We start from the raw sequence: 20647 nt of genomic DNA, 5'->3' as shown, positions 1-20647 counted from the left end.
AAGCACTTCGTATCACAAACGTTATACAGAGACAGTGAGTCATAAAATAGTGTAAATCAACTTATAGGAGACAATGAGGACTACAAGGTGTACGAGTCACATGTCATGAATAATGGTAGACATTATGAGTGCTTGGTCTGGAGAAACGAAGGGGCCAATTTACTTTGTTTCAACATGGTGCAAGGATGCTGAGCAGCGACACATGGTGCTATGCTCTCTCTTCTAGGGCTGGTGCACCTTAGACTGCCTTGCGCCAAAGCACACACCCTTGCACTACGGTGCAAGGGGGTGCGTGTGATGTCATGCATAGGTTTTATTCTGGGAGGTTATGCTTCTGCCACGAAATTCTAAATTTCGAGTGGCTAGTATGTAACTGACACACAATGCAACCAATCATTGAGGGAGCCTGGTCTTTGCCCCCATTTCAGAGTGTGGAATACAATAACTCAGCGGCGGCTGCAGCAAACCTCAAGGGGCGGGTCGGGCAAGGGTGTAGTGGTACGGGGAAAGGAGTAATAAAAAATAATAATAATAAAAGAAAACTTACTTGTTCCTGACGCTACTACCGCATACCGCCTTACTCCTCTTCCCTTGATGGTGTTGGTGTCCCAGCAGTCCCTGGACCCCAGCACAGGCTCATACCTAGCATGAGAGCAGCACCAGGATTGGTCTGAGTGACTTGTTCTTCCGCTCAGACACTGCATGCGAGTCTGTGCAGTTTCTCCAACCTGCCTGTGCAACACAACCAGGATGGAGAAACATAAGTACGCATGTCAGTTTTGCCGGCCTGAGATGAGCGGGCAAACTGACATGCTCACTGAGTGCACTCAGTCCATCCCTTCCCCTCCCCCCCAATCATAGCCCAGCCCTGCCCCTCCCTGCACATGCAGGCTGAGCCAACAGCTGAAAAATAAAGCAATAGTATAATATTGTGCAGTTTTTCAGCTGCTGGCTCTTAGCAAGGGGAGCAACGCTCCTTTGCCATTGCGAAGGAGCCGCCCCTGCAAACATTATGTACCATGATACCATTAACAGTGCCATTACACGTCTAACCTACCAAACGCAGCCAGACATAAAAAGAGGGTGGCACAGAATAGGCATTATTCCTTTACAGTTGTTGGTATTTATTTTTACTCTACTTGTGGAAAGTTATGCTCATACTACAAACCAATTAATTTTCTCCCCTTTTCGCTGCAAGATGCATTAATGCTAGTGAACATATATAGAATTATAAATGAGTAAGATTTAATTAAATTAATGATTTTACCAAGGGGGCAAGAGTGACATCAAATGGACAATGAGAGTAAAGCTTAAGTTGTCTATGATGCCACGCAGAACCGGAGGTGAAAACATCCCCATAATTCACTTGTTAACCATCTATAATTTAATGGATGTATGGCCCCCAATATCAACTTTGTCCGCTTTTAACTGCTACAGAGTAGCAGGGGAGTAATGAGGGAGTCATACATAACGTGCCTTCGGTTATGTATCGCTGCTCAAAGGTTAAAAAAAGAAGAAAAAAAAGAAAACCGTAGCTGCCATCCTTGACCAACCTCCACTACCTTCCCTGACATCTTCCTCCCTCCTGCAGGTGTCGTATCTGCTTTCAGTCAAAGTAGACAAGCACTGCTGCACTGACAGACTCTAAACGAGCCTGGTCAGCCTGCACGGAAGGCCTTTATGACATCACAACAGTGGGTAAACAGTTGTGTTATCAACTGTTGTTATTTCGTAGAAGGGGTTACGAGATTCAGAAACTGAAACAAATGATAGGGATTCTCTATGACAGTCACACATCGCAATACAACAAACGTTTTGACATTTATGTCAAATGTATTATTTAGCAGAGTGAGACTCATGATAGAATTTTTAATTGAAAATGAAAATCCACAGATTATTAATTTCCATGTTTCTGGAAGAAAAGCCCTCACTCTCCTAAACATGTTTTTTAAGCAAGAATGTTCCAGCTCTGTACATACCAATAACATTTTGAGCAAAGTGGATTGCTGCTTTGATTGTGTTGTCTTCAGTGACTGAATCTATAAGTCCCAATTTCAGTGCTACCGGTGCAAACACAATTTTTCCTGCAAGACATAAAAATAAAAAAAATAGGAATGAACAACAAACAAGAGCACATTTTCATGTACATGATATTGATAGTTTAGAAAATAATAAGATGTTCAAGATTGTATAATCTGGGCTAAAACAAGCATTGGCAAAGACAATACGTCTTGGCTTGGCTAGCTGGTGGGATGTTATTACAAAAAAAGGAAAACAGAAAACTAATGGTGCTTAAATGTGGCAGTCATGCTTACAATACAAATTTTGAATTTAAAAATAAAATGGCTTCTTCAATCCGCCTTTGCTAAACCGTCAATGGATGGAGGACTACAATTTAAAATGATGATAGGGAGGGGCCGAAAGATTGTCACCCAGCTGTTTGGTAAACTCGGGACTTGGCATAATCAAACATGGCTTGAATTATGCTATCCCCTGGAACCAGCTTAATTCCTCATCTTCGAACACATGGGGGCTTCTATTCCTCTCTCTCCCTGCCACTAACATTTATATTAGACATCTATGGTCATTTGTGTCGCTACAGAATATTAGGGGTGGGCAAACTTTTTAATTCCCCCTGTGGAATTGAAGGAATTTACTAATTTTGTGCTATTCACGTAATGTGGAATTACAAATAAATTCTGCCACTCCGCCGGCAGAATTAATAAACACTGTATTTTTTTTTTTTCAAACAGGGCTCGAAAAGGGAGCAGTTCCTCTATGTTTAAAACAGAGGAGCAGCACCCTCTTATGATCCTGTTTTAAAAAACAGAGACCTCACTGATGGTAACATGTTATCAAATCGTACCAAATTGCTAATTAGGTTTGGGAATAAATACAGATTCGGTATTTGGAAGGGGCAGGTTAAGGGCGTCCCTTCAAGAGATCAAATCTTTAAGCTATGTATTAATGTTTTGAGATCAAAATTTTACCACCTACCTTAAAGGTGGTAAGCCATATGCAATGGGGAAGGGGGTCCTATAGTACCCTTCCCCTTTGTAAATGCTCACAAAACGTTTTTGTGTGTAGGCAGCAATCCCTGAGACCACTGCCTGCTCAGGAAAAAGGTTTGTGTATTTTTAAAAAAAATTTTTTTTTAAACATCCCATTTTTCTTTAAGGAAAATGGACTCCATTTTTAACAAAACAAAACAAAATGTTGCTTTGTGTAAAAGAAATATCAGGCATGGTGGTCTGCTGACTCTAGCAGGCCCCTATGTTTGTCACTGTAGCCAATCGTAGTGGGTCGCAATTTGCGATCAACGTCATGCCTATTAAAGAGGTAAGCCAAATTGGGGCCACTTCTACAAATCCAATTTTGTACATTCCATTTAAGGAACTATTATTTTTGCAACTTACGATTCCCTAAATGGAAGTTTTGCAGATGAGGGCCTATGTCTTAGTAGGCCCAGGAGAAATGTAAATTACCCTGGAATAATCTTGTGTGATTTGCAGCATTTTGCATTACAACTGTTACACAGAATGCCTGAGATTATGCCATTATGCCCTGCTGCATAACTGAGACGAAGGCCTACGCCTTTTTTTCATCTGGCTGTATACATTTGTGGATTGGACAGTTAAACTGTTTAGTAGACATAAGAGAAATGTAATTTACCCTGGAATAATCTTGCGTTTTTCAGCATTTAATATCACGACTGTTACGCAGAATGGCTGAGATTATGCCATTATGTTCTGTTGGTACACAATATATCATGAGAGCTCAGGAAGAGCGCAAACAAACCGAATGCAAGTGGCTGTTGTGTGCATTACACCCAATGTTGTTCTACATTTTTGTGCGATGTGAGAATTTCACGTAATAATGCAGAATGTCCCGGTATTTCTCATATGTTCCCCGAAGGATCCCTATCCAGGACTAGTCAAACCTCCCTTCTCTTACCCTCACATCATGAGGGTAAGAGAAGGTAGGTTATGTAGATTCAAGCATAATACCTACAAAAACATATCAGCAAACCCAAGAAGACTCCTTTTGTTAAACCTGGAATCATCTGGGCAAAAAACTACCCATGAAACTATGAAAGCCTAAAAAATAAACATTTCAACCCAATTTCTTACTCATCTCTGACTCTGAGAACAATGACAAGAAACACAAGGCTTCTTGAAGATGGATCTCTACCTTGCTATCCCCTCATTCCTTTTCTTTGATAACCTCATCTGCAAACAATAAGGGTCCTTGTCATTATGCCAACAGATTTCCCACGCTAAGCTGTATAAAACTACTGCTTATTTTAAACCTTTTTCTCTATTCTCTGAGCCCATGTCAGCCAATTTAGTGAAAGTCATCAGTCCCTCTCTTATCCTGTTGCTTAGATCGCTGGTCGATGCCTTCTCAATGGAGCAAGACATTGTCCATGACACCCTGAAAAATAGCCAAGTATTCCGGTTAAAAAAAAACAACAGAGTGGACCCAGAAGCTCTTAAAACTTTCAATTGATCTTGAATCTCCCATTCCTAACAAAATCTTGGAGGTCTGCATAGTGAAACAACGTACTCTCTTCATTAATGTAACTTTCCTCCTTGATGATCTTTATTCAAGCCATGACCATGACACACATATTAGACACTGCACTCAGTATCACTGAAAATTCTAATTGTTCTTTCCCATCTTCCTCTCTATGGCATTTGACACGGACAATCATGCCATACTCTGGAAAACCTTGGAATTGCAGAGGAGACTCAGCTGAAGAGTTCTTAAGTGGTTCAAACCTTATCTATGCAACAGATCTCAGCAAATATAAGTAGTTAACTCAATCCTTGCTCCGGTACCTCTACTTTAAAGTGGGGGCTCCTTACTTACGCCAGCACTATTTAACCTGTGCTGGAACCTGCAAGCTCCCTCTTGAGGCGGTCCAACCAATCCTTGCTCCTCTTTGCATAAGACCCACAACTGTACCTCAAAGCTACATTATAGATGACATCGCAAACGTGGCTAACACACTAAAAATCTTCAAATTTTGGACACTTCATCATCACTTGAAATTAAATCCTCTTAAGACAGAGTTCATCTTTATCTCACTCCTGAATTGCTTCATCTCAGTTCAAGTCTAGTTGGATGCTGCAAACCTACTAGCCTATGATCCCACTATAAACTTTCCTTCCTGGAAAGTGATGGTGTGTGTGTGTTTAGGTTGGGAGGTTAGGGGTTGGGGGTTGTGGGTTGGGGAGGGGGCCTCCAAAACCATTTTATTCTCTTGCAATTTCCCTTTGTTGGCTTTATTTTCACTCTTATTTGCTGACTCCTAATTGGCCAGCTCCTGCTGGATTCACGTCCTCTTCTTTTGTCTGGAGCATGGACTAAAGACTGATTGCTTCTTCTTGAAAAGTGTCCTTCCGCTGCTTGTGCTGTGATTGTAGTACTATTGTTCTTTCTTCTTCCCCTGTTGTCCTTGTTTATTTTAACTGTAGCACTCCATAAGAGTGCCTGTGTTTGCAGTCCATTTCACTTCCATTATTGTACACATTCCCGCTCCGGATAATAATCTTCAAAGTGGGGCAGCACACATGGGGGCAGCTTTTCCAGAGACCAACAGTTCCCAGTCCAGTGCAGTGATACAATAATTTATTCTGCGCTTTAAATTATTTGTTTTATGCACAAAAGCAGAACATTCAAACAGGGCACTCATGAAGCAGCAGCTTGCTTATTTCCAAAAGCTCACATGTGATCATGCCCCCGGGTAACCCTTGTCCCTCTTGAGAAAGCAATCAATCTTAAACAGCATTAACACGCCTGAATCCACTTTCCTCCCTGTGAATACAAGCCCCAGCATTCTACAGTGATAAGAATACAAGAGCCCACAGAACACAGGTGAGAACACATTCTGCCCCACAAGCTTCTACAGTTTACAACACAGCCTGAGAGTCAGCACCCGGATATTTGAGCTCGCAGTACATATACCCAGATTGTCAACTTTGATTGATAAGCCGCAACATCAACAGAAATATTACAGCTGGCATTTTGAGGACTTTGGGATTCAGTTCCCTGTGTGTGTGTGTGTGTGTGTGTGTGTGTGTATGTGTGTGTGTGTGTGTGTGTGTGTGTGTGTGTGTGTGTGTGTATTTTTTTCTCCCCCATGGCGCCACTCCCACAGTATCCAGTGCCGTCAATCTCCGCCCCTGTGTCATCTCACAGGAGTACCACAGGACTGGAAAACAATGGAGAGTAGGTGACTGTGAGCTTGGCCACCTGCTGGGGGTTTCGGTCAAAGCCAGCCCCCTGCCACACTCCCTCCACCCCACAACTGAAATATACTCAGGTATGGTAATACGATTTTACTTTACATTAAAAAAACACAATTTCACTGAAAATATCCACAAAAGTTAAAGTGAAGTTATACGGAGGTACTGTACTAAGATTCTATTGTGTTAAGAAAACACATAGATAATCACTGAAAAAATCAAAGGTTAAAGTAGTGTTATATGTAGGCCTTCTAATAATCTAAAAAGTAATGATTAAAAAAAACAAAAATTGAAGTTCACCATTAATAGGTAACTGACATAATTATAACTTGTAAACGCATGATGCACTGCTTATAAAATTATAGATTACATCACTGATGACATGTTAAATTACATCACCGATAAAAGTTAAATTACATCACTGACGACATCTCAAACCTATAGGGTGCAAGTTATACTTAGGTCAGATATATATATATATGTGTGTATTTAGGTTCAAAAATATTTGTACAGTTTGAGGAATCTTCATGAAACTTTCCTAAAAGGTGCAGTTTTTGCATAGCTGCTGTATGAAAAGCTTTGGATTGATTCATCAAGTGGGGGCTGAGAAAAAGGGGGGGGTCCCAAAATGAACAATCTCCATGCATTTTCCATTGATTTCTTTAGGCAGTCCTACCACAAAAGCTGCTGAACGGAATTTCACCAAATTTGGCAGGAAGCTAGATCTTGGTCCACAGATTGCGCTGTTTGTATCTAGAGTAAAGCTGCTCAGCAGTTTTTGAGAAATGTAGGTTCAAATATGTTTGTATGTCTGGACGATTGGGTTTGGAGGACCCTCACAAGAGTCCCTTGAACCCAATTAAAAAAAATACAGCGTTCAGATCGGCCCATGGAGTTTTTTTTCTCTTGGGCCACTTCGCTACCATTGCAGTCAGCCTGTACAGCCAACATCCCCCCCCCTGCACCCAACCCAATCTCTGTCGCACCCCAGCCTTTTGCTGTGTGCGACAGAGGGCCGCAGACCCTGTAACAATCTCAAGCTGAATGTCTGAGTGGGTGTGATAGTGGTTTTGTGGGTCTGTGAGCAAGTTGAGTGTGTTATTGGGTGGGTGATTAAGCGTGTGAGTGGCTGTATTTATTTTTTAAATAATTTTATAATTTGGATATTTCGAGGATCTGTGGATAGTCGCCCACACACAAAAAACATTTTGGGCAATTTCTTGCCCACGAGGGGTCCCTCACAGACCTCTTTATCACTCCCATGGGCTCAGAGTACCTCTACCCTGACCCCTTCTATCAATATTAACTTTTATCCCCTCTTCCCCAAATCCACTGCCTCCCCCACTCTTCCCACCCCCCACTGGGACCGAACCCCGATACACAGATGTCCCCCTGGACAGAGGTGGGTTTGACCACCAGGGGAGACTGTTATACCCAGGGTACTTGGCCATCTTTTGCGGATCTACTGGATCGAACGGAACTCCTGAGTGGTCAGTTCTTGAGATATGAGGCGGTGTCCCGAGTGGTCCAAGATTTATGGGGGAGGGTTCAGAGGAGCTGTCCACTCATGCAGTGCTCCAGACAAGGTTCCAGATGGCCGGAGGATCCCACTTGGTGACCTGGCTGTATAGGGTGCTAATGAAATGGCGAGCAAACCACTACACACCCTGAAGGCTAGATGGGAGGCAGATGAGGGCAGGGAACTGACTGAGATTGAGTGGGGGCGAGTAGTTGCGTCTGCATCTCATGTCTCACGAAACACTTGCCTTAAGCTCATCCAGTTCAATCTCATACACAGGACATATATTACCCCTAAGAAGCTCCAGTCCATATACGGTGGGGAGCCTCGGGTCTGCCCTAGGTGCCGGGCTCGGGAGGCAGACTTCAGGCAAATGGTGTGGGGGTGCCCTACCCTGGGAAGCTATAGGGGTGGTGGCATGCCTTAATCTTGCCCTAGATAGGTCATTGCCAGTGACGCTGGACGTCTGCCTATTAGGTCTCCTGGTAAGAAACCCTCCCAAAAAAGTGGGGAACAGGTTCATAGATCTGGCCATGGTACCAGTGCGTCGTAGGATAGCGTTAACCTGGAAAACGCCTGAGGGACCCCGACTTACCCCATGGGTACACTAAGACACGCGCTGGGCCAGGGTGGAGGAGAGGACTTTAAGGAGAGAGGAGTCACAGGGGCTCCAACGCCAACCTGTAGCACATCTCTGAGCAGAGATCATGGAAGAGTGGGAGGCAATTGACCTCCCTGATGACATCCATACAGAGTCTGGCGCTGAAGAGGGCCCGGGATAAGACCCTATCATTTATACCACAAAGATACACCGGAGGCTGCTGGGGCCTCCCGGATACAACCTGGGGTTACCAGCCAGCAGAGACAGATGGACTGCTATTACCCAAATATTGTTGCAGAATTCTTGGAGGTCACACGGTACAAGGACACAGTTAATTACTTGGTAGAGTTATATATTAAGATTATTTTGTGTATATCCTTAATAGGTGTGGTTTGAACAGACATGGGTTTGGTCTAGATAGCAAAAAGGGCCCCCTCCGGGGCATGAGATATGATAATAGAGAAACCTAGTGAAGGTTACATATGCTGTCACAGAACACGAGGACCAGAGCTTGGGTAAACTAGAACGATTCGGAACTAGCGAATTCGGCTAAGTGTATCAGAACATTTATGAATATGATAAACTATGTATACATAAAATGACGTTGATAAACTATGGGGGTGATTCTGATATTGGCGGGCGGCAGGAGCCGCCCGCCAAGCGGGAACCGCCAGAAGACCGTACCGCGGTCGAAAGATTGCAGCGGTCATTCTGGGTTTCCCACTGGGCTGGCGGGCGACCGCCAAAAGGCCGCCCGCCAGCCCAGTGGGAAACAGCCTTCCCACGAGGACGCCGGCTCAGAATTGAGCCGGCGGAGTGGGAAGGTGCGACGGGTGCAGTGGCACCCGTCGCGTATTTCAGTGTCTGCATAGCAGACACTGAAATACTTTGTGGGGCCCTCTTACGGGGGCCCCTGCAGTGCCCATGCCATTGGCATGGGCACTGCAGGGGCCCCAGGGGCCCCGCGGCACCCCCTACCGCCATCCTGTTCCTGGCGGGAGACCCGCCAGGAACAGGATGGCGGTAGGGGGGGTCAGAATCCCCATGGCGGCGGAGCGCGCTCCGCCGCCATGGAGGATTCTTAAGGGCAGCGGAAAGTCGGCGGTACACCGCCGACTTTCCGTTTCTGGCCGCGGCTGAACCGCCGCGGTCAGAATGCCCAGCGGTGCACCGCCAGCCTGTTGGCGGTGCTACCGCGGTCATTCGCCCTGGCGGTTTTTACCGCCAGGGTTAGAATGACCCCCTATGTATACATAAAATGACGTAATTCTAACAATGATGTATAATGTCGTGGCTGCTGTCAAACTATAAAACACCAATAAAAATATTAAAAAAAAAAAAAAAAGGAGAAGCTAGTGGGTGATGCCAGAAGGTGGTTAGATGGGATCTTTCTCTACTAATTAAGAACCTGCTAACCTATATACACACCAACCACCCGGGGACTCGCTGGCAGACTAATATCTGATCCATGCATTGTATGTAGAGATACGAGACAGGACTGCCCACTATCACCAATGCTTTTTGCATTAGCAGTGGAACCTTCTTGATGCTATAATCAGAACAGAACACGCCTTCTGGGCAGTGGAGTTGGCTGAAAGTGTGCGTTCCATCTCCTTTTATGTGGATGTTAGAATGATACTTCAAAGATAGCCGGACAGACCTGGTAGTGATACTGCCAGTACGCAAGAGTTAGTGCCGGTCATAAACTGGCAGAACACTTGCACATTCCCATTAGATCCGCAGGGAGGGGAGGCACCAAAAGTGTTGGGTGATAGTGGCATTGGTTAAAGGAAGCACACCTTTCATTATCTAAGCATTAGGGTGTATCATAACACGGATGACCTTAGCGAGGGCAATTTAGGAGTGGTGCTTCGATCGCTGAGACATAGCATGGATGTCTGACAAATGCTCCCCTTGTCGGTGGTGGGCTGGGTCACCCTAACCAAGATGATTATGCTGTTGCGACTGTTGTATTATTTGATCAAACTCCTAATGAATTGGACCTGGTTGGTTCCGGGACGTTGATGAGACACAGAGTAAGCATGGCGATCCTGAAATACCGATTGAAAGTGGGGAACTGGGAGTTCTGAATTTAAAGGCCGATTATTTGACTTCTCAATTACAGTTGATGACCATATGGATAGATGGGCGTAACCTCTCAGATTTGGCTGTTCTGAGGAGCAGCGTAAGGCTCAGCGACCTGTTACCAATGCTTCTGGGGCAGAAACAAAGAAAAAGCACCTCCCCCCACACACACTACTGGGAGCCATTGCAGTGTTGCTGGAACAGATGTAGGTATAAAGCAAGTGGCGCTTCATGCTCCTACATTCCTGCTCAAGGATTTGCTGCTGGCCTGGCCAGAGGCCCCAGTGGCTGTTCGAAAGGGTGGGCTGGACTGGATGATCTTACAAAAGGGGACTGCTACTGTGAGGGGAAGGTTCTCACAAGTAAATAAATGACAACTGATCTTGTCTTTCCTACCACTCACTTCCTCTTATACAGGAGGTTTATGGTCAAGTGCGGGAGCTGTTGGTGCCTGGGTAGGCTTAGCCAGCCACACATGAAGCATTACAATTAATGTTTACAATGGGGTGGAAAGGGCAGGTTGATAACATTGTTTTATAAAATGCTTCTCTGTATGTTCACCCCACGTAACATGCCCGCAGAGCTAGTTAAGAAACACGTATCCAGAAGTCGCTCACAGACACCCAAGTGCATGCAGAAGGCCTCCCGCAATGCGATCCTCAAATATGTACAATTTAACTATCTACATGCAACTTAACTGAAGCCCAAGAGACTAACGCAAATATCTTTCCACCACTATCTATGGTTGCCTTAGATGTGGACTACTAGAAGGTAATTTCATGCACAGGTTATAGGAATGTGGGGAAACAACAGAGTTCTGGAGGGAGATTCTAGAACATATGAGTGGGGCACTGGGGCAGGAGATACCACCATTACTCGAAAGGTGCTTGCTAGGAATCCCTCATTTAGTGATGAAATAGCAGGTGGGTTCCAGGTTGTTGACGCCTGCAATCACCCTGGCCAAATAGCCCATTGCCATTAACTGGAAGATGAATGGGGCCCGCCCAATGCACAATGGATGAGAGATGTGGCCCAATGGGCACAGAGTGAACAAATGGTGTTGAGACTGGAGGATAGTGTTACTGTTTATAACACAAAACCTCGCACTGCATGCGCGTTGCCATTTCATCATCCTGTTTACAACGTCTGAAAAGGACACGTGCTTTAGTTGCTCAGAGTGGATACATGTTCATTAATTCAGCAAACTAGCTATTGGGACACATAAATTAATTTGGTTTTAGATTAATAAAGATAATCCAGTAGTTTAGCAAGGGTGACACTGACCCTTATATAAGTGAAGGAAATGTGCCTCCTACCAACTTGAAGCAGCAGTAAAAACAGCCTAAAGTGGAATTCAGTGGACTTCTCTCATCCTTATGCCACTGCACCTACTGCACTAACGATAGCTATGTCCCACTTTCTGAGTCCCTCTTCATCCCTCATATCACTGCATTCTTCATGAACATCTTCACCCCTTCTTCCTTGCTTGCTGCTCCTCCATACCTCGCTGTTTTCCATCTTTTTCTCATTACCAATCCCCTTGTAGCTCTCCATTTCCCCTCCACCCTCTCTATTCTCCATTGAGGTTTGAACATCCCACAGTATATCAGCCTAGCATTCAATTCCTTTTCTCTTCTTTTGTCTGTTCAGTGATTCCTCATCTGCCCACAAAATTTGCTTCCCCATATTCTTCCAATTTCAACCTATATCTTTCCATCCTTTCTTGAATATCTTCATATATCTTCCCGCTCCCCTCCTCTCACCTCTACTGCATCTTACCACTTTCCACCTTTACCTCCACCCTAAGTCCCACCTTCCATCTGAAACTCACTCTGTTCACAATTGGTGTTTCCTTCACACACAGTAATCAGTGATTCCCCTCTCTTTTCTTCATACCGTTATTCAAGTCCTTTTTATTCCTTATTCTTTCTCCCCTTCCCTTGACTCCCTCCTACTTTTCCTCATTCTCCTTGGCATATTTGCATTCATGTGCATATAGTCACGTCCTACTTTTCAGTCTTGTTCTCTTATTCAGCATTGCTAGGCTCTTATTCCAATCTTATTAATCTTCCTGTATCTCTACATCCTTCCTTTTATACCACCACCCAATAATCATCTGGCTTCCTCTATCACAAACTTTCACCCTTCAGTCTCCCTCCACTCCCCCATACATATCTGCTCTTCATCCTCTCTTACTGTTCTCTCACTTTTGGATTCTGTTTCCATCCACCCTGCATTTTGTCAATTTTTTTTCAGCACCACCCCTTTTTCTCTCCCCTTTCCATCACTCACCTGCTCCAATTCTATCTCTGTGCATTATCCTTCAGCACTCCTTGCTTCTCCTTTCTCCGGACCATCGCATCTTCTTTGCTGCTTGAACTGCTTTGGCTCATTGACCAGAGAATTAACCCAGAATTAAAGTGTCAAGAAGAAAGTTCTTTAAAAGCAATTGATATTTGTATGAACCTTGTAACCTCCACATTGTGTTCTCAAGCAAACCCTGGGAGTGCGGATAGTTTCAATCTTGTTCCAAATCTAACCTTGTTCCAAGTGAAATCTAGTTCCAAGAGTAGCCTTGTTCCAAGTGAAATCTAGTACCAAGTGTAACCTTGTTTCTAAGCATACTTTGGGAGTGTAAGTAACTCCTAACCTACGTATTAAGTGTAAATATGGGAGTTTCTTTAACTATAACTTATGTAGTGAGTGTAATCCTGGGAGTGGTAGTAACTCCAACCTTGTTTCAAGTGAAAACCTATTTAAGTGTGTAAACTTGTTTCTAAGCATACCTTGATGTTTTTTTTTGCTAAACCCCAACCAATGCACCGAGTGTGACTTGTGTTTCAACTCCAATCCACGTATCGAGTACACCTTGGTAGTGCCAATAACTCCAATCTGTATTCAGAGTTATCCTGGGTGTGTCATAAGGCTCCAGTCAGTATTTCAAGTTCTTCCTCTGGAGTCTCAGGGTACTCTAATCCAAGAGTCTGGTTAGTCTGCTCTTATGCTGTGCTTTTTGCAGAAACCTGTAAGTGCTGGTTATTGAAACAGAACATTTTAAATTGTGTAGAGGAGTGTTAGTGTATTGATGGTAACTGCCTCTTCTTGTTGTTTCTAGTGTACCCTCATAACACCAGAGTAGCTGGCCCGGTAAATGTCCATCTTAGCATGTCCAGAAGGTCCCGGAAGTAATACATACAATTAAGCAGAGTAGTACTGTGACTGAGCAGCACAAGTACCACAAGTGTCTCTACTATTTTGTCCCCTCGTCATTTCCCCTTCTGGAAGACTGCAAAGTCTAGGTGCACTTTCCCTGGGACCTGGTCTTCCTGAGAGGGAGCGGAGGTCCAGCATTGGCTCCAGCGTTCTCTCCGTGGTTGGAACCAGGTGAGCGTGTGACAGTATCTCTACATTCCATTCTTATTTCTGCAACTCCCTATTTAAATGAATTCACTCGCTACTCTCCCCTTCACTTCTGCTCTCCACTGCAATCCCTTTATTCACCCCTGCGTCTTAGAATCTAGGGTGAGTCATTTAGCAGTTCTGTTTTTCGTCACCGACAAGCTTCCTCCTATGTCATCATCAGAACATGAATTCCCATTTATTCTCTTCATAGTGACTTCAAGAGAGTTTCCCACCCCATAATACCACGAGCACAAACTGCCTTTTATATGCCACTAGAGCTAAGGCCATCATCTTACACTGAACATCAGTATTGAGATTCCCAGCACCTCAGTTATACCATTACTGACATTCCCACACACTGGCATTCACCCTATAGCAGTTTCCCATCCCCTGAAAACATAAGCAACAACGAGATTCCCTTCTCCTCTAAATGCCAACATCACCTAGTTTCCCATCTCCTGACAATTACTCCAGTGCCAACTGCTCATTCCCTCCACAATTCCTATGTAGCCACAGAAATAACATAACTGAGCTTTCTATCCCTCAACAGTAACACAAGTGCTGAGCTTCCTATCTCCTTTCAATACCACCAGTGCCAAGCTTCCCATCTGCTGACCAAGCCACGAGTGCTGGGCTGCTGATTCCTTAAGTGTGATGTCAGCTCTAGATTATTATATACTCTCAGCTACACCATAACCAAGATTCCTGGTCAAAGTTGCAACTCTTTAAAAACACTACATCAGAATGTACAGCTCACAAACTAGCTATCTCTCCTATCACTCGTTGACTTTATTCTTTTCTTTGACCCAGTACAGTGCGCCACTGCCTTTCGGCTGGGTTCAGGCTACAGAAGAACAAGTTCCTTTCCTTAGGTAACGTCTTATCTGGTAGAGACTCTATCTAGCTGCTGATTCATTATCTTAGAATATTACCCAGGTGTTAGACTGGATCTGGAAACTTTTTCAGCAGTACCTCTGCAAGCCAGTAGGTGGCGCAGTTCAGCTCCATGTTAGCTGCACTGGAAGTGAGGTGCACAGTGTGTATAAATGAATCACCCTAGCATGCTGACATCAGTTACTTTCCACACTAGAAGCGCAGAGCCACAAAGGTTGCTGATGCACCAGTGTGGAGGAACTAAGGACCTCGTAAGGGTTACTCTACACGGACAAATCTGTGGAGTTGGGAGGATGGGATTGTCAGTAAGGAATCTGCACCTATACCAGTTAAGACGCTACCGAAGGTAAATACCTTGTTCATCTGATGGAGACTTCTAGCTGCAGACTTCTTAACTTAGGATGCCCAAGCAATACCTCTCTGGCGAAGGGTCTGCAAACAGGTTAGACCAGGAAGTCCTGGAGGACCGAACAGGCAAAGTGCCTGTCACAACAGACTTGACTGTGCACACAGTAGTGCTTCATAAATGTGTGCACAGAAGCCCAGGCCTTTTGTCACCCTGATGATCCATGTTAATTACATTGTTCTCCAGCAATAGGAACAAAGGCCTCTCCACACAAACAAATCAATTAACAGTGCTTCACTGAGTTCCTGAGGAGGAATGGGTGGAGACGAAAATCTGCATCTATTAATTAGGTGTCACACTGTACCAGGGAGGGGTCAGACGAAGCCCACTGAGCAAAGGAAGGAGTCTTTTGGTGGAAAAGACCCTAGTAGTGATGTCATCGAAGGGCAGAGCCGAGGCCCAAGAGATGTGACCAATGACTCCTGGATGGTGCCATCCTGAATTGTGCTAGCATGCTGTGCAGGAGGGTTGGAATAGGGGTGGAAAGGTGATGTGGCATCCAAGGATTAGCCCAGGTTACCTGCCTTCTAGAACTTTCCACTGCCACTTAAAAAGTCTTGCACAAAAGGGAAAGAATGCTTTTTGTTGGAGCTGGACATTTTGACTGGACAGTGTCAGCCATGGCAACTGCAAGGAGGAACCCTCCGATGCCCACCGGGAGTAAGATTTCTGTCTAAAGTTGATCCTAGGACCAGTGGGTCTCTCTTCAGCACTAGGGAAGAAGGTCCCCTTATACTTCCTAAAGACCAGTTGGGGGAAGAACTGGGCTTCTGCACCCTAGAAGAGAGATGTCCAAGATGACAAGAAAAGGAGAAAGGCTGGCACATGGAGCCATTGGAACCAGCTCCCTGCAAAGTGAGCCACCTTAGAGGCCAGAAGGCCTAGGGAAAATGTCACAGGTGGCTAGGGCTCACCAGCAGGAGCAAATTGAGCCCAAGATCGTGTCTATCTGCCCAATGTGGCCAAAATATGCAAAGAAAAAGTATTTTACCATTGACCCACCCCAAGCCAGGAGCTCTGCTGCACTAAGTCTAGAAAACACCCAGGGTGGGCCACGACCTGGAGGGAAGGGTTGGGGGTGGTCAAAGCAAGGTGCCTTTTTAAATCAATAAGCCTGCTGCAATGGGGTGCAGAACCAGGGTGGTGGGTGGACCACCAACCGAGAAAAGAGAGCTGGGGAACCTAGAGGAGGGCAGGTGCTCCCCCTCCCACAAAGAAACCTCAAAAGGATTCTCAAAAGGTGATCCTAAATTTGCAGGGTCTAAGAAAGGATGACGCCTCTAAGATTTCTGCCATTTGAAAACACACGCAGGATGGCATCTTTCCTTGTACACTCGTGGGGCTGCATCTTCTACAGGCTGGAGCTATGGCTGCAGTTTATGTGGCCTAAGGTTGTTTGAAAAGAACACAGACACATGGTTTATGTTTGTACAAGGCTTTGTTTTAAAATATTATGTACAATCCTTAAACAATGCTATATTTAAAAGTGTTACTGACACAATGCTTTATTTAAAGGTGTTGTCAATGCTCACAGTAATGATTACTGCTCAAAGGCTGCAATGCTTTATTTATTATAATAATGTGTGCACCTGGTTTTCACTTAAGTGATTGCAGATGGATTATGGTTACTGAAGTCAGTGATAGAGTGAGGTATTAGGGCGGGTGATTTTGGTCTTTAAGTGTGGTAACATTGACCTAATGTAAAGTGACATACCCTTAAATAGTTATGTGCTTTATTGTGCATAGAGCTGGGTACTGTGATTTGGGGGGTCAAGACACTTTAGAGGATGAATGTAATGTTGCCAAAGTTATTTTCACCAGCCTTATATATATTTGTAAATTACTGTGTGGTATTAAGTAGTGTGGGTGTAATAAATGTATTTTTCCTTTTCTAGAGGAAAAGCACTACAATGGGGTGGTCTGTTTCCAGTGAAGGGGTGAATATGTGCCCACTCCTTGTACAGGCCACACAATTAATGGCCCATTTTCTTACATAGCCCTTTTAGAAAACAAGTCACAATAGGTGACTTAAGCAGGGAGAACAGGTCTGGCAGCCCCAAGAACGCCGATATGCCCAAAATTTACTTTGGAACAGTGCCCAAAGAAAAGCCTTGCGGGGCCAACAAGATAACAAATAACAATACTTCAGACAAAGGTGCAGAAAGGCAGTCAACATACTTGGTAGCATATCAAGCCACAAATCTGTCCTATTGGCAGGCATACAGTCTTGGTTGAGGAACGCTTGGCTGCTAAAATGGCATCACAGATGCCTGGAGGAGGGTCAAAGGCTGTCACCTGCTGCCGCTCAATCTCCATGCATGAAGGCAGGGCATGCGGGTGCAGGAACCTGCCCTGCTGCTGTGACAGTAGATTCTCCCAAAACTGCAACACTGCTCCGTGGACACATTCTCATGGTCAAGAGTTTGGGATATCATACCTTCTGTGTCCAATCCAGGGCCACAAGAATTACTTGGACCTGGTCATTCTTGATCTTCTTGAGAACGCTTGGCTGTAGTGGTATGGGTGGAAAGGTACACAGGAGACCTGAGCGCCACTCGAGATAAGCGTCTCTGAGTGAGAGATGACTTGGAAACTCTAGTGCGCAGAAGTGGTGACATTGTGCATTCTGGACGGTGGCGAACAAATCTAACCAAGGTTCTCCCAATCTCTGAAGAGAACTTTCAACACCTCTGGATGGAGCTGCCATTCGTGATCCACTAAGCATCGACAGCTGAGTTTGTCCACTCTGGCGTTCAGAGAGCCTGGCAGATGTTGAACCACCAGGGAAATGCCTTGAAATTCCGGTCGAAGAGTCTCTTGACACAAGGTCCATGACCCCGCTCTGCCCTGCTTGTTGCAATACCATATGGCAGTGTTCTTGTCCATGAAAACCTTATGTAGCCTTCCCTTGAGGTAAAGAAGAAAGGTGTTTAATGCCAGTCGTATCGCTCTCAACTCCAATAGACGAGTGGAGCTCAGACTGCAGCAGAGACACAGATTTCTTCTCCCAGATCACTGCCTCATCCCAGAAGTGACGCATTTGTCACAAGAGTAAGCTTTGTATGGGAAAGGAGAGCAGTATTCCTCTGACCCAATTGTGGTTAAACAGCCACCACTGCAGGTCTTTTGCAGTTCCCTCCGATATCTGTACCAGGTTCGAGAGATTCCCCTGATACTTCACCCACTGGCACTGCAGGTCCTACTGCAGAGTCCACATATACCAGTGAGCATGTGTTAACAGACGATGCAGGCGTCCATGAAGCCCAGCAGCCTCAGAGTCAGTCTTACCAAAATCCAGGATAGAGGCTGAAACATCGAAATCATAGCCTGAATAGCCTAGACTCAACGTTCTGGAGGACACAGCTCTAATGAAGGGAAGCATCTTACAAGGAGTCAGGTGTGACTTTTGCACATTTATTGTGAACCCCAGAGAATGCAGAAGGTCCACAATAGTCTGGTGGCAGGAGACAACTACCTGGGGTGAGCTCACCTTTAACATGCAATCATCAAGGTTTGGGAAGACTTGAACCCCCGACCTCCGCAGGTGTGCTACAACCAGTGCCATCACCTTGAAGAACACCCAAGGAGGATGGTTAGGCCAAAAGGAAGCACAACAAACTGATAAGTATCATAGCCCACCATGAAGTGTAGGTAGCGTCTGTGGACTGGCAGGACTGGAATGTGGAAGCAGGTGTCCTGAAATTCTAATGCTATCATAAAGTCTCCAGGGTCTTGGGCAGACTGAATATGAGCTAACATGAGCATTCTGAATTTCTTCTTCGGGAAGAAATGGAGAGGGTGCAGGTATAAAATAGGGCAGAGGCCTCCATCCTTCTTGTGCACCAGCAAGTAGTGGAAATAGCAACCATGACCTACTTCTGATGCGGGCACCCTGCTTATGGCTCTTTTGGCCAAAAGTGCCTAAACTTCCTCATGGAGCAGAGAGATGTGATCTTTCAACAGCTGTTCTAGGGATGGTGGCATGGACAGGGGGTTTCTAGCAAAGGGATAGAGTAGCCCCACTGAACAATTTGGAATGCCCAGTTGTCCAAAGTTATTGTCTGCCAGCAAGGCAGGTGATAATGAACACTGTTGCTAACTGAGTGCCTGTGATGACACGAGGGCAAACAAACGTGATTCTGAGACTGCAACTGCCAAAAGGGCGGGGCGGCATGGACGGACTGGGTGGACCTCTGGCTTTTTGTCCTATGAGGGTTGTGGGAACCGCATCCGAAGCCAAAAAGGTCCTGGGGAGTCTGTTGGCCTTGGTGGCTGAGAGGGAATGGAAGCAGTAGGTAGCCTCTACAGTAGCCACAAAAATGGTGAAAGGCAAAATGAGGTTGGTGTGGGGCCGTGGAGAGAGCCAAGGACCTGACAGTGGCTCAGCTATCCTTAAAGACTGCTCTAGTGCTGAATCTGCCTTCTCTCCGAAGAGACATGCCATCGAAGGGCAAGTCTATATGTGATGCGTGGACATCCCTGGAAAAGCCAGTAGATTTCAGCCAGACGTGGTGTCTAAGTGCCACTGACTACACATTTGCTCTGCTTAGAAACTCAGTTGGTTCCAGGCTGCAGCAAATAGTGAACTTTGCTGCATCTCTGCCATCTGCAATAGACAGTAACAATATGTCTCCAGCCTCCTCCTAGATCATAGGCAGCACTTGAGAAACCAAATCCCAAACCGTGTGGGCGTATTAGCTCAAAAGGCATAAATGTTTCACCGACCACAGAGCAAAGCTGGCGGAAGAGAATATCCTTTTACCAAAGGAGTCCCATCTCTCCCGTGGGAGGGAACGCACTAGGATTGACCTTGGAGGTGGAGGCCCGGGCAACCAGACTCTACGGACTGGGATGCTCTGTGAAGAAGGCTGGGTCCCCAGAAGCGAAGCAATGGCAGCGGGAAATTATCCCGTGAACAGGCACTCCTGTGCAGTGCTTGGTCCAGGCCCCAAGCTGGACATCACTGAGGGCTTTGTTAAAAAGTCTGAAAGGATCTGAGGGATCGAGAAGTGCTACATCAGTGCCTTGGGAGTGACGGTGGAGCAATCTTCACAAGTCTTAAAGTCATGGTCCGACTCCAAGCACCAAAGGCAAACCCAATGGAGGTCTGTTGCTGGGGTGGCACCGTTGTAGGCACCGCTCACTTCACTTCCAGAGTGGACGACGCTGACATGGAGCAGAACAACACCGCCTACTGGCACGCAGAGGTAGAGCTTGAAAATTTTCCAGACCCAGTCTGACGCCTTGAGATTATTCTAATGTAAGGAATCTGCAGCTAGAAGTTTCTATCAGATATACCACATACATATATATATACACATGCATATTGGTCTGTTCCATTCATTGTTTCATCAAAACAACAGCCAGACTGCACAGCTGTATGGTAATGTTAAAATCTGAGCTTGGTTTTCTGGAAGAAATAGTACTAAGTTAAGATGTAATGCCCTTATAAGTGATTTAACACTTAGCTTTAGAGAAACAGAGGTAAA

The 20647-nt window shown here is 45.2% G+C and overlaps 1 protein-coding gene across 5 annotated transcripts in view; it reads right to left on the bottom strand.

The window, feature by feature from the left end:
* The window catches only part of LOC138285624 (peroxisomal bifunctional enzyme-like), a 184704-nt gene that overhangs the window by 34228 nt on the left and 129829 nt on the right, over positions 1-20647 (bottom strand). For all 5 annotated transcript variants that reach the window (XM_069225808.1, XM_069225806.1, XM_069225809.1 and 2 more), the window contains one exon: positions 1980-2084. In XM_069225808.1, the coding sequence (XP_069081909.1) occupies positions 1980-2084 (105 nt within the window). The remainder of the gene's footprint in view (positions 1-1979; positions 2085-20647) is intronic.

The sequence above is a fragment of the Pleurodeles waltl genome, chromosome 3_1 (genome assembly GCF_031143425.1).
Source record: "Pleurodeles waltl isolate 20211129_DDA chromosome 3_1, aPleWal1.hap1.20221129, whole genome shotgun sequence".
Lineage (NCBI taxonomy): Eukaryota > Metazoa > Chordata > Amphibia > Caudata > Salamandridae > Pleurodeles > Pleurodeles waltl.
Note: the sequence above shows the minus strand (reverse complement) of the source record. Positions and strands in the feature narration are given on the sequence as shown.